General features: G+C 42.0%; 1 protein-coding gene across 1 annotated transcript in view; it reads left to right on the plus strand.

Moving 5' to 3' along the window:
- The window catches only part of TTBK1 (tau tubulin kinase 1), a 114,605-nt gene that overhangs the window by 20,447 nt on the left and 79,355 nt on the right, over positions 1 to 14,803 (plus strand). The window contains exon 4 of the mRNA XM_075147399.1: positions 11,219 to 11,292. Within this exon, the coding sequence (XP_075003500.1) occupies positions 11,219 to 11,292 (74 nt within the window). The remainder of the gene's footprint in view (positions 1 to 11,218; positions 11,293 to 14,803) is intronic.

The following is a 14,803-nucleotide window of genomic DNA, read 5'->3' on the forward strand; positions in this document are numbered from 1 at the left end:
TGCAGTCTAGTGATACTGATTAGATAATAAGGAATACAGCAAGCAATGTCTGACTAAGAAATGGGGTTAGCTGATTGCCTCCCAGAGGACTGGGACAATGTTTTTGACTATAGCACTGTGAGCATGACAGAGTCTCCAAGTAAAATGGTTGACTATAGGGAAACTGGCAATTAGTTAATTTTTCATGTACCTGACTGTCGTGAAGGCAAAGTGTGAAGTGATTTTAGGCCTTTTAGTTTTGGGAGTGGGGGGTTTGAACTATGTTAATTTGAATGATATGCCTATTCTTAATTTTCCCTAACACAGCTTTAGGGAAATTCCAAATCCAGGTTTGGATGTGGAAGTCAGCCCTGGGACCATCGATTTCTATAGTTGAACCTGGCAAAACTTATAAGCAGGTTTCAAACTGACTGGGAAGCAGCAAAATGGGACTTCCTGGACTCATGTCCAACCTTGCTTCCACTTAAGAAATTACACTGAAGGGGGACTTGCCTTATGCCAGGATGCTGTTTTCCATTTACTCCGATGAAACTATAAATAAAGCTAAAAGTTAAAACTTCCTGTGTTGATCTTTAAAGTCACAGTCATTCTCAGGAGTGAACTAGTAGAATAGGGTGAAAGAAGCCAGCCAGTATCCCAAAGGCTTTTGCGATGCTAATGAGATACAGTTTAATACCAAAGGGTGCAAAGGAGCAGTCTTGCTGCAGTTGTTCCTGGCTGAAGGAAGAGTGAGGGGACTTCTACTAAAAACCGATCACTAGGGGAGGATGTAAACAAGGAATTTCCAAATCTGCCTTTGAGGAGCTGAGAACTGCTGTTTGCTGAAGTGCTTTGTGCATGGATTTTCTTGTGAAGGCAAGACCAGCTATTGACAGGTACAGTTTACACATTCAAGTATAATAGGCCTTTGAAGGGATGTTCCTTTTTGTAGGATTCCCACTTGGGCTGAGGAAACTCCCTCCCATGAAGCAGAGAGTAGTATCCTTGTCACCAAGGGCTCATGCTTCAGAGATAGTGTTGTTGCCCTATGTCTGTGTCTATACCTCTGCCCTTGCACAAAATCTCCAGAGATATGATTGAATTAGAGGGTGAGACTGTTGCAGGTCTTGTGAAACAGGGGTAATGTTTGACAGATCGCCTCTAGGTAAAAGTGAATTATTTTTGAAGGTCAAATAGTTTTCCACAGTTCAGCTCTTCTAAGAGGAGGACTGATAAGGCCTTTTTTGAATACACTGTATTGTAATAGATGCAGCTGAGCTGTGTAAAGAGAATTGAAACAAAGAAGAAATCAACGCAGGTCATTAGGAGGAAGCTTGCTGTTGATCTGTGAAAGGTCTGGATACACAGAGTTCCCAGAGAACCGCAGAGCAGGTGGCTGAGGTCTGAAAGCAATGTAGTGAGGGCAAGCAAGGCAGAGATTTAGATTTTTGCATTTGGTTGTACACTTGGAACTGCTCTGAATTGAGTGAGGGTGTGACTGTGTAGAACGGCGGATTATTAGAATACAGGAGATGATGCTATCATGCTGGCTAGCATCAATATGTGTTACCTCCAGGGCAGAAGTCAGCTTACAGAGTTTCTTGCTCAAGCAGGTGATGAGCTGAAGCTCTCAGTTGTCCTGTTGTTGCACACTTACCCAAAAAGTTTCCAGCAAAATTCCTGTCTTTTTCTTGCCTTCCATGGACTATTTTAGTGAAAATCAAAACCTCTTGGTCCCACAGAGTTGCTGTAGAGTATTTCTTTGTTAAGGCTGGGCTTTCAGGGCTCAGGACATTCTGTCTGGTGCTACTCTATCTGGCCAATTCTAATCAGAGCACCACAAGATAACATTTTTTTTTTTTCATCTTTGTCAAGCACTGTTTGGCTTACATTGTCCTGTTGCTCCCCTCTTCTGACAAGCCTTGGCACTGTTGAACCAAAGCCCTTTTCTCAGTGTGTGTTGGTAAGCTTGCTTGGGGAACAGGGAAATTGCGTTCTCTTTTTGGTACCATTAGGAATGTTGACCAAAGTATCACAATGTGTACTACTGTCCTTGCTGCTCAAGGAGGCCTGCACCCTCCGCAGAGCCTGATTTTACCTGTATCTTCATTGCAGCATGAGCAGATGGGATCCTCCATGATGCCAGGCCTCTTCCATGAGGAATCACCATTTGAAAACAAGTCTTTCTTTCCAAATCCTCACCCCGTGGTGGCATTGAGGCAATCATACCTTGTTGTAGAACCGGTGGCCACTACAGGTTACGACCTTGGACCTCTCTTTTACTTGAGATCGCACCATGTGTTTACCCACTGTTTGCTGTAGGTCAAGTCCTCTGCTGTTTATCAGCACCAGCCTGAGCAACCCTTTTGGCCTGACTACAGGAGGCTTGATTATCTCTGGCTTATCTGTCCCTTCCATGGATGAAGGAGTAAGCAGGACTAAGTTTACCTGGAGGATCAGAAAATTTTCCTCCCTTGAAGAAGGCTGCTGTGCAGTTCCCGGCTACTGGGTGTCATGGAGAGTCCAAGGAACCACATCAGAGAGTAGACTTTTGCAGTAATAAATTCTTATATGCATATTTATCTCTAAAATGTGCAATAAGTAACAAGCAATATGGAAAAGACATGAAAAATTCATGGTGTGCAGCAATAAGAAATGTGTGTATGTAGTTGGTAAGTATAGGGATAATATATCAAAGTAATAGTATGAAAAAAGATAATAAGAAAAATTATTTTATAGACAGCTAATAGAGAATTACCCTACTAGGGACAAAAATCTTACCTATAACAAATTCCAAAACTGTTTCAGGGATAGTTTGGCACATCTGGACAGGGAACTTCTGCATGCATACAGCTTCTCTGACAGAAGAATACTATTTTAGTGCCAAGCCCTCATTTTATTACCTTAATCATGACTGTAAAATTATCTTTAAGTGAGGTAATTGTATATGATTGTACCATTTGCACATAATTTTAACCTATTGGGCTTTTTTACTTTGCAGTCAAGCATTTTGAAACCAAACCTAAGCTGCATTAGCAAAATACTTCTTGCAGATACAGCTTGTCTCCAGCAGAGAAGGTTGCTGATCTAGTGGTATCTGCAAGTGTTTTGCAGTGTAGACAAGCCTTTTGATCATATATGTTAAAAAGCGAGTGGAAATAAGATCTGTATGGCTAAGTGAATTAGCAACTTGCTTATCCAGAGAGTAACAAGGGCCTTTGCTGGGTTTTCTATGTTTCACCCTCTTAAGATACGTCTACATTAGTGAGCAGTATAGTACCAGCAGATCAGTGGATAGAAGCAGTTGCTCAGGCCTGTACATCTCCAGCATGTATGGCTTGGGCATTTTCATAGAATCATAGAATAGTTTGGATTGGAAGGGACCTTTAAAGGTCATCTAGTCCAACCCCCCTGCTGTGGGCTGGGACATCTTCAACTAGATCAGGTTGCTCAGAGCCCCGTCCAACCTGACCTTGAATGTTTCCAGGGATGGGGCATCTAACCACCTCTCTGGGCAACCTGTTCCAGTGTTTCACCACCCTCATTGTAAAAAATTTCTTCCTTGTATCTAGTCTAAATCTACCCTCTTTTAGATTAAAACCATTATCCCTTAGCAACAGGCCCTGCTAAAAAGTTCGTCTCTATCTTTCTTATAAGCCCCCTTTAAGTACTGGAAGGCTGCAGTAAGGTCTCCCCAAAGCCTTCTCCAGGCTGGCTAACCCCAAGTCTCTCAGCCTTTCTTCATAGGAGAGGTGTTCCATCCCCCTGATGATTTTCACGGCCCTCCTCTGGACCGCTCCAACAGGTCCATGTCTTTCTTGTGCTGAGGGCTCCAGAGCTGGATGCAGTACTCCAGGTGGGGTCTCACCAGAACGGAGTAGAGGGGCAGAATCACCTTCCCTTGACCTGCTGGCCATGCTTCTTTTGATGCAGCCCAGGATATGGTTGGCCTTATGGGCTGTGAGCGCATATTGCTGGATCATGTCGAGCTTTTCATCCGCCAGTACCCCCAAGTCCTCCTCCGCAGGGCTGTTCTCAATCCCTTCATCCCCCAGCCTGTATTGATACGGGGGTTGCCTCGATAACCCCAGGGGTTGCTACTGGGGGTTGTTTATTTTACACTATAAAACAGCATGCATTTGGGGGATTTTGCTTTGGGTTAGTTTTAATCTGGTCCCCCTCTCCGAGGGACCAGTTGTTGGCTTGGACTGTCTCCTTTAGGATTTGGGTACTATTTGGTGTGCACCTGGAATAGAACTTCTGGGTCTGTTTGCTCAGAAAAGTTTACATGACCCAAAGCCACTCTGTGAACAACACTGACACATTGTAATTGCAATGATTTAAGGCAGTATGGGGGCTTGCTTTAAAACCTCTTTGCTATTATAAATCAGGACTCTGAAACTCCTGTTCTTTGGAATCATGGGGAGAAAAAATGGGATGGTTTCCCGCCATTGAACACATGGAACGAGAGTCCTGTCGCTTCTAGAAGAGCAGATGTTTTTCCATATCTTCAATGCTTTTCTAACTCTTTGGAATACAGACAGACAGAAACCTGCCTGCTCTCTCTCTGACTTTTCTTCCCACCCTGGATTTGCTGTGGAGCAACATCCAGGTGGCAAAGGAGCATCTGTGAAATACTATCCAGATTCTGTTTCCCATCTCTGAGGTCTTTGAGGTTATCAAAATGCAATAGCTCTGTTAGAACAGCTCTTGCACAGCTTTTGAGGTGCTTGGCTTGGGCTATCTCAGTGTCAGCCTGCCTTTCCAATAGTAGCCTTAATTGCAGAAATAAAACCAGTATCCCTGATTAAATCCAATGGATTATTTTCTCTAGCTTTCAGGCTGCTGCAGAGAGGGGTGTGGAAACCATCTTTACATGCCAAACCAGGCAGTGTCTGCTCTAGATGCTCATCTGGGGCTGTGTGAGGCCCAGCAGCAGATGCTTTGAATTCAAAAGTATTCTCCCTGTCCTTACCCACTTCTGGACAGGTCTCTCTGAGAGCACTCTGAGGGCTTGTGAGAAGAGGATGGTGCAAAAGTATCTCTCACAAGGTGTGCACTTGGATGCCTTCGGGTCCACAGGCTCTCCAAAATATGGATGTGGCCACAGCATTCAGTTTCCTTTGCTGGGATTCTCCTTGGAGCAGCCTAACTTTCAGATTGTCAGTTAAAATGGCCAGATTATTCTGGTGCTGAGCACTGTTTTCTGTTCATCCGCGGTGGCGATTTTGCCCTGGTGTGAGGCTACAAGGCCCCGTGTACTTGCCTTTGACCTCACTCGGCAGCCAGATATTCCTAAGCTCTCTTCAGTGTGTCATTTTCTTTGTAAATGCCTTCTTTTCAGTGTAACCAATCTCATTGCGTAGGACTCTGATTAATTTTGTTCTGCAGTGCAGAGATCTTCTGCATATTGAGTAGTTGTGCAAGATGCAGCCTGGTCACATTGTAGTTTTTGAGTACCTGATTTTATTACAGCAGATAGTGAAGCAGGTCTGTGTTGCTTGTTCCCCGTTTACTGCCAGGGGTTGGACAGGTAAGGGTTTCCTAACAAAATAAGGGAAGAAAAGGGATCTTGTTTTTTCTCATTTGCCAGTCCTAGTCTTTTCTTTTTGCATATGTGAGTTTTTCGTGTTAAAGTGGTGTCTTAACTCTCTGTGATTTAGTTTCTGTTACTTTTGTAGACACGTTTTGTATGTTTCAACAGTATTTTGCTAGACTGATGTAACCAAGCTATCTGTAAAGGCTGGAAAGCAGGGTAAATTACCCTTGGCAGGCTTTTAGGCTATCACAGGGTGGCAGATTCAGACACTTGATGTAGCTCTAGCCTCTCTGCCCAGCACTACATTTTTCCACGTGGAAGAGTCCTACGGGTGTTTGAATGAACTGGCATTTGGGCGACATGTTTTCTGTGTCAACCATGGAGTCACAGGATGGGGGAAGGACATGGGATGGATGAAAGAGGATTTAAAACACACTTCTTTTGAGGCTGTGTTGAATTCTTGCTTCTTTGCCATTCTCCCTTGCCCTGCGTGGGATCTGTTATCAGTTGCTCATCTTAAAGTTTTTAGTGGTCTTGGGAAACAAGTAGAGGAAATTATGCCATGCAAGGTCAGGCAGTTTTACCTTTTACTGTTCAATTAGAAGATGATGACCAGCCTTTTGTTTTTATGTCCTTTAGTTCATTCATTTGTTACAGAAGCACTAGCAAGGTTAACCCACTTGATTAAATCCTAGTTGATTACAATTGGATAATGTAGTTATTGAAGCCCTACTTCCAGCATAGAATTTGTTTTCTTTCATGTTCAAAATTCCTTGTCTCCAGCTGAGTTGACAAGTCCCTGAAGTGAGCTAGTTTGTCCGGCCAGAGATGAAACTTGCTAACTGCAAAGGAAAGAAAACTGTATGCTAGTCAGCTTTGCTAAGCTACAGACACCATTTCCCAGTAAAGTTAGAAGATGATGAAAATAACTCTTAATTTCATTTCTAGTCCTGATGGATCCTCCATTTCTTTAGAATATTTGTACAGAAGTGAATCCAATATCCTCACAGTACAAAATCTGTGATAAGCTGATAAACCTGATACTGATGTTGACAGGTGAATAAAAAAGAGGATAGTTGTAAAATGTGTATTATATCTATAATGCAGAGCATGAGAAATAGCTGCAGCTTTCCAAATGCCGGTGAGGACAATTGTATAGCTAGGTGTGGTGAGGCCGCACCTCGCATACTGTGTTCTGTTTTGGGCTCCTCACTACAAGAAGGACATGGAGGTGCTGGAGCGTGTCCAGAGGAGGGCAACGAAGCTGGTGAAGGGCCTGGAGCACCAGTCTTACGAGGAGCAGCTGAGGGAACTGGGGTTGTTTAGTCTGGAGAAGAGGAGGCTGAGGGGAGACCTCATTGCGCTCTACAACTACCTGAAAGGAGGTTGTAGTGAGGTGGGTGTTGGTCTCTTCTGCCAAGTAACAAGCGATAGGACGAGAGGAAATGGCCTCAAGTTGCGCCAAGGGAGGTTTAGATTGAACATTAGGAAAAATTTCTTTACTGAAAGAGTGATCAGGCCTTGGAACAGGCTGCCCAGGGAAGTGGTTGAGTCACCATCCCTGGAGGTATTTAAAAGACGTGTCGATGTGGCGCTTAGGGACATGGTTTAGTGAGCATGGTGGTGTTGGGTTGACGGTTGGACTTGATCTTAGAGGTCTTTTCCAACCTTAATGATTCTATGTCCAGAACTGTGCATATAATAGAGACCCTGGCAGTGCCAAGTGCTCAAGCAAGTTATGTCACTCAACACTTGGGCTTTCTTATGCAGTTGTCTTTAGGGTTGAGCTGCTGGATGGCTGTGCCACGATGGTTATTTTTGGCCAGCAGTATACTATTGGTTTTGATACTTCATGTATTACCTGAATAAAAAGAAACTTGACTGATGATTCTGGAATTAAGCTGGGTTTGTGATCAGAGAGGTCAGAGGCCGCTGCTGATGTGAGAGGCAGGCCTTAAAGAAAAATAAGTGTTTGACACGGATAGATCCGGAGGATAATTTAGGGTGGCGGGGAGCACCTCTGGAGGTCTCTAGTACAACCTCTTGCTCCAAGCAGAAAGAAATAGATCAGGTTGCTCTGGGCCTTTTCCAGTGTAGTTTTTGCCATGAGATTTCTGATAATCTATGCAATAGAAGTTGCTTCAGTGTTTTGGGTGGACTGTTAGCAATGAGACAGCTCATCTATGGAGATGAATCACAAAATAATTTTAGCATAAATTTAAAAGATTAAATTCTTGAACTCCTTTGGAGAGAAGAGTGCTTATTTGTTTTCTGCAGGTGAAAATGCAGGAAATACGGAGTCTGTTACAAAAAAAAAAAAAAAAAGATACTTCAAATTGCAACATTAATGTCACATCTTTCTTTCTTACTATTTATTTGATTAGTTTTGTTGCTGTATTGAAAATACATTAGGAACTAAAACGAGTAGAAGATTGGAATGAATATTGGTTTCCAGCAGTTTGAAATTGATCCGTGTGGAAAAATACACTCAAAAAAGGATCATCATTTAATTTTTTAAGTGCTGTGTAATGAAAGTTTTTCATGTAATGGAAGTTTTTAAGTATTAACATGGGGTTTTTAATCATATCTCTACAAGGTGATGAATATCTATCCTAGGGTGGAAAGGTTTTCCAGATACTTGAAGTTATTTTTACACATGAGGACATGGTTATTGACTGTATTTTTTAAGTTCCTTCAGAACAAGAATGGTGAAGACCATTTCAGTAACTGAAATATTTGTATTTCTTACCCAGTATTATATGGGAGATTATTATGTTCATTTTAGTTTAAAGGCAGCAGTAGAAAGAATATTTTTCTATGGGTGAACATTAAAACATTGCCTTAACTAAATGCTTGGAAAAATGAATGCATGTGAAACAAAATAAAACAGATTTTCTCTGAAGTTTTTCTCAGGTCAGTGTTTATGAACATCAGGCTGACTTATTCCTCCAAGCTATGTTAGTTAGTTAACTTAACTAAGAGATTAGTTTATAATCTCTTGCTCTGTTCCTTTACTTTGTTGGAAGTTAACTCCTTTGTTTTAGTAATTAGCAAATACAGATATGGGACTTATTTTCTAAAGTATGAGCTTGTGATCTTCTGTAATATCAGAATGGCTGTTCAGTGGCACAGTCTAGCAAAGGAGCAAGTGTGATCTGGCAGTTAGTGCAGTAAAATGGTTGTGAGGCTCCCCATACCAAGTATACGTTGAAGAAACTTTTTTTTCTCTTTTCTTACTTTTCTGGGTTAAAATATGCTTTGCTGCTTTCTGTGCTATGATCTTCATGCTTGAGGAGGGCATGTGTGACGAAAGAGGTCTATTTCCTTCTGCCTTAAAGGAAAGTATGACAGTCCCATCATCCTGACCGCACGGGAGGTTATTAACATGATTGTTCTTGTGGGCTTCATAATTCTGATCAGCCTCAGGACTGATCTGCAGTAATCCCAAAGTCACGCCTGACTGTCAGCCTCCATCTGCTACTTCAGCATGACATGAACTCCGAGAGAGCAAACAGTTGTAACCTGGTGCCTCCTTTAGTTGAAAAATGAGTAAAAGCCTCGGAAACCCAGAGGGGTTGAAGCTGCAAGCATTTATCCCATCTATATGACCAGCTGGCTGTACATACACCACCTCTAAATGTGGCCCGCTTTTTCTACACTCTGTTATATTCCTTTTGTTTCATGTAGGAATTGGCACAGTCTTCCCTCCCCCCCTTTCTTCTTCTTTTCCTGGTGTTGCTTGTGTTGCAGAATAGTGCATGGGAGAACTGTTCCAGGGAAAGCCTAAATTCCCAAGACCAACAGGTCAGGTAGGAGCCCATTTTAGGCTTGAAAGGAGGAGTCAGTATAAAATCAAGTCAGTTTGGGGATGTGGGTCATCAAGAACTGTCAGTCAGTTCATCATTTTCGAAAATTATAGTAAGCAGAAAAATGTTGTCAGCCTAAACGTGCATACAATTCTCAAAGATAATAAATTAAAAATTTAAATGATTTTTCTTTCTGTAAAATGTTGTGATCCAGAAAACAATAATGTTATGGAGGAAACTGATTTTTTTTTTTTTAAAAAAAAAAAGGTCTCAGGAATATACTGGAAATCAGAAGAGGCAGTACCGAATTAGCAGGGATGTGTCTTAAGTCACAATCAAGTGTATTGGACACTACCACTCCTGTTTTGCTGAAACGATTGATTTAGGTGGCCAGGATCTCCCTTTCAGAGGATTGTTTTTTTAATGTTCTTGTCTGTAGTTTTCCAGCAATAAAAAGCATGTGGTGTCCTGCCTATCAGTGCTTTGCAATTATTTAAAACAATAAAAGCAAATAAAAATTGGAGTAATTTACCCTTTTTACCACACAGTATCTCTCACTGCCAGTAGAAAAAGTCATTGTTTTGACTGTGCCTCAGTATCCATCTCCTGGTGCTCTGAAAGGCAAAACAAAGTGGGACTTACAGAGTGTCTGTAAGTAAGCCAGGCTGGTCTCTGTGAATCTGTATGGACTTAAAGGAGTCAGGTCTGGGATGAGTGGACCTGCACTGGCCTGACCATCCTGCCTGAGACTGTGTAGATTGCCAGTTTGCTGAAGCACACAAGTATCAAACAATGAGCTTTGGTTTAAAAACTAATTAAAATCACCATTGCTCAAGTGCTGCAAAGAAATACAGGGCAAAACTATGCAATGATGCTCACCCTCTTCCCTTCTTAGAGACCCCACCAGGAACCAACTGTTCACCATTGTGGTGTGCATCAACCTTTACTCTGTTATAGGTAGTCTGCTATTTGAGAAATGCATGCATCATACTTCCCCTTTTGCTAATACACAGAGCACACCATCACAAATCCATTACAGTCAGGATCTGAAACCACAGCCTCTATTCCCTCTGCAGTTTTTTTTTTTTTAGTTAGGTCCTGCCTGGCGCCACGTGATGAAACGTAGACGTTGCAGCAGCACTTTTGTACCACAAAGAATGAACCTAGAGGACTAGCTGAGTGTTGCGAGGTGGCTGGTTGGTTTTGATTTTGCCTGAATAGATGCAGTTTGTACTTCTCACACCATGCCAGAACTCGACATGAAATTGCGCAGGTTTATTTCCTTCTTTTATTATGAAATTGCTTTAATGTTTCAATGAAGCTTTTCCATAAGCGTCTTTCTTTTGCAGATGTTTCTGACTATTAAAATCAGGGTTTGTCCATGTTGAACTAGCATTAGTTTAGCTGTTTCAGGGTAAGCAATGCTAATAGGCAAGTGTAGTGGTGGTGTGTAAAAGTCGACATTTACTGAGTAAAGTTGGTCTAATGAGCTTAAACGTGCTGCCAGTGAAACTGTGAAACCACATGGTCATGTCTGCTACCCATGGTTTTCTTCAGGGATGGTGGTGGCTGTGGTGGTATTGCATGCACGTGGTGGTGGTATGAACTGCAGTTTGTCACACTCTTGCTTGTGCCCTATGTCAATTTGAGGGTTTGAGGATCCCTGACACTGATATCCACTCATGGCTATTTCACAGGCAGTTTTCTTGTGAATGTCAGTACTCTCCTAAGCTACGAGACTGGGAAGCAGAAACAAAATCAGTCTGTTCTGCAAAACTCCCTGCCTGATGCCGCTTATGGTTACAAGCCCTTGATCAGAAAACATTTTTCTAAAAACCATGATCACAGGGTTGTTATCTTATGTTCCATTCTGTATGTTTCTGTTTCTTTTCAGGGAAGGATCATGTTTGCAGATTTATTGGCTGCGGAAGGAATGAAAAATTTAATTATGTGGTCATGCAGCTTCAGGTGAGTTCTGTGCTTCCCCTCTCCCCTGTGCTATGGAGATGGCATCGCAGGGAAGGATTTACAGTGAGAGAATAAGGCCAAGCACTGGTGTAGAGACATTGTTGTACATATAAAGTGAGTGGAATGGGAGACAGTGAGAAGGGGTGGCGTTTCTGTGATATCCCTTGGGATAGCTCTAGTTGTCAAGATGCACTAAGATATTTCATAGCTCTGCTTTTCTGTTTAAGATGGCTTTCTGTCAATTTTCTGGGGAAAGCAATTCAGAGTGCTCGCAGGAGCTACCCACAACATCGTGCAGTAGTGGCAGCTGTTTGAAATATCTCCTGCTGAGCTCTGTGATGCAGGATTCAAAATATGTGTCTTGTATCAGAGCTCAGACTACAGTAGGAGCCAGTGGTGTCACACCAGCAGCACAGTCTTCTCTATGAAAGGGAGTGATATCTGGCTCCCCCGACTCTACCAAGCTCAGCACTACCTTGGCTTCTGCTGTGAAAGTGTTTTCTCCTCTTTGAACACTGCTGATATTAAGTCAATATGGGTAAATACTTGGGTAGCTAGCCCATAGTGACTGTACAGCTAGACAGCCAGCTACTCCTATCAGTTAGCCAGCTGAAGTCTTACATGGGTGTCTACACAAGCCAGAATAACAGCAGGAGCTGCAGGGACCTCTGCATGGTTCAGCATGAAACTTCACCAAGAAAACATATATAGTTAGATCTTCAGAGACCAGATATGGTGGTACTGTCATGAAAACAGCTTTCTTATTCACGAAAGCAGCTTTCTTTTACAGCATACAGTCACAGGAGAAAGAGTTGGAGGGGAGCAAGTGGGAAGAGATGGCTGAGTCAAAAACACATGGAAGAAAGCCCTTTAAGGAGAGGGAGATTGTCCCTGGCTCGAAGGGAATACTTTCAAACTAAAGGTGCTTCTTTCTGACACAGTTGCCTTGGAAGCTGGCCTGTTTCAGCACCTGACGTAAGAGTTGACAGGGAACTTGTCCTCTCTCTCTTCTAGCTTGTATGATCAGGGCTTTGCTGTGCAAAGCACTGTATGATTATACAATAGAAGCCTACCCTTCCTCTGAAGAGCTTGCAGCCATGTCATGTTTCTTTATGTATAATTTGGGTGATAGAACATGCTGAAGAAAAGTGAGAAGGTTGAAGCACTAAGTAATGAGAAGTAAGCTGCTGCATAAACTGGAAGGTTATTTTTAATTAGTGAACAGTGAATGAAGTAAAATAGACACCAGCAGACCCCAGTGCTTCTTAAAAATAAACTTCTGTTTCTTTTGAAGTGTAGTTCTACTTTGCAAGGCACATGTATAAAACTAGTAAATTCCTGGTACTTGGGTTTGCCTTTTACGCACTGTTGGTATCCCAACTGCTGTAATAGATAGAAAAAACCTTTTGCTCTCTAACCAACCCTGGCTGTTGCTGCTGCTGCAGTGTGAGTGTGAGTATGATTCTTGAAAGGGCTAACCTGGAGCTCATGGAACAACAAGGCTTCTAACCCCCCAATCCTGTCCTTAACAAGCCTGATGAAGATGGCTATACCTTGGAAAAAAACTTCTCTGCACAGAATCTCTTACTTTCTAGCCTGTTCTTGACTATGTAGCTGAGCTCGTAGAGTAGGCAGAGCTAAAAATCATTTCATTATTTGCAAATGAAGACTTTGATACTTAAAGCATTAGCTAGTTTTGCACCATCACTCTTCAGGCTAAAATTCTTCTTCAACTTCAAGGTCTGATGAGACATGGTTTATCATGTGTCCCTCTGACTGTTATGTACTGCAGTTCTCCCCTTCTCTTCAGTCTGGGACTGAGGCTTCCACTCTAAGCTTTGCAACTCATTGCATCTGCTTTGTTTCTTAGCCAGCCTGATGGCATTTATTTGGAAATTAATGCTCATTTTCTGTCTTTTCCTGAGGGCAGTATTGGATATTCACATGCCTTGGGTTGTTTCTGGAGAGCAGGTGTCTGAGATCGTCCCCCAGACTAGCTGGGGAAAATTATAGTACATTGCAGTGTGTGGCTCTGAAAAAAATCTGCCTTTCCCTATTACCATTGGATAAGAGAGTTGGTGTCTAAGGAACCACTTTACAGTGGAAAGAAAGATCTGCTGTCAATTCAGTAACTTGGATCTTTCAGGATAGTGAAAACAAATCTGTGCTGCCTCTAGTAAACTGTCACAGAAATTAAAAAAGTTAAGCACTAGAGAAGTAGCTTAGTCTTATTTTGTTCATGCTAAGGAGCAAACCTGGGCCGGTTGCTGTGGCTTGACTGTATCTGTATTAGCTGACCTGTATCAAATGTGGTTCTTCAAGGAACCAGAGCCCTGAAGTGAAACATGGGTCAAACCAATTTGAGAGACCAGTCATACGCTAGAAGAGCCAGTTGCAGTTGGCCCCTTAATGTCTGTAAATAACTTGAGAACTGGAAATGGGTGGATGAATAAATGGCATTTCACTGGTTTGGAGAGCCATCTGTGTTTTCTCATGAAATGTTTGGAATCTTTTATATATCTTCTGTTGTGAATTTTGTTTGAATACATCTGAACTTGTATTATAAGCATATATGTCTTTGCAGAAGCAGAATCAAGAGATTCCATAGTATAGTGATAATCAGCATGTCCCTATAACTTTTGTTCTTGATGTATGGTCTCTGAAACAGTGGACTCTTATTCCTAATGTTTTTGATCAGTTGATAAATGCATTAGTTTTGTGGATTAGAGGGGTACTCTGCCATAGAATATAGTCATTTCAAAACCTTCTTTCTCTTTACAAATTTAAAGAGGTATAGACAAAACTGAGATGACGGAGATCAAAGAACACTGTGTTTAGTCTCTCCTCTTTTTTTTTTCTCTCTCTAAATTGTCTTTATTTTCATGCACAGCTGGTAGACTTCCACCCCCCCCGAAATTTAATTAACTGGGGGTAAATTACCAAGTTTTTTAATAAGTATTTTTTAAGTCAGTAGAAAAGTCCTCCTCTCCTGATTTTTGGGTATGACTCTTGAAAGACAACTTTCCCTGTGGCGTTGTGTTGTGGCGTTGCCACAACAATGCTGACTTGAGCTTGAGCTAGACAGTTGTGTGCTAGGGAGCTTCTGGTGAAACTGCTTCTATGAGGTGTAATAGATGGTGGCTTCATAACCTGCTTATCATATTTGTACTGCTTTAATCTTTAGATGGCTCAGAGAACAGTCAAAGGTTGTTCTTAAATCAGCTGCTATATAGTCTGGGTTTAACAGGAAGGAGATACTGGGCTGACACAGTCTGAGGCACTGCTGTCCATGACGTGCCTGTTTCCCAAATAGTACATCAGCTGACTTCCCAAGATAATGGTCTAGTATCTTCTTATCAGCAAATACATCACTTAAAAGTTAAAATGAAGTATTAGAAGGTCATATACAAGAAATAAGGCAGACGTAAGGTGAGCACCTGTCTGATTAGCATTTGTGCTTTTTTGGGGATGCATGTTTGAACTTGCAGCTGTGAAATGCTATGCTTTAGTG

This window comes from Calonectris borealis, chromosome 3, assembly GCF_964195595.1.
Source record: "Calonectris borealis chromosome 3, bCalBor7.hap1.2, whole genome shotgun sequence".
NCBI classification, from domain to species: domain Eukaryota; kingdom Metazoa; phylum Chordata; class Aves; order Procellariiformes; family Procellariidae; genus Calonectris; species Calonectris borealis.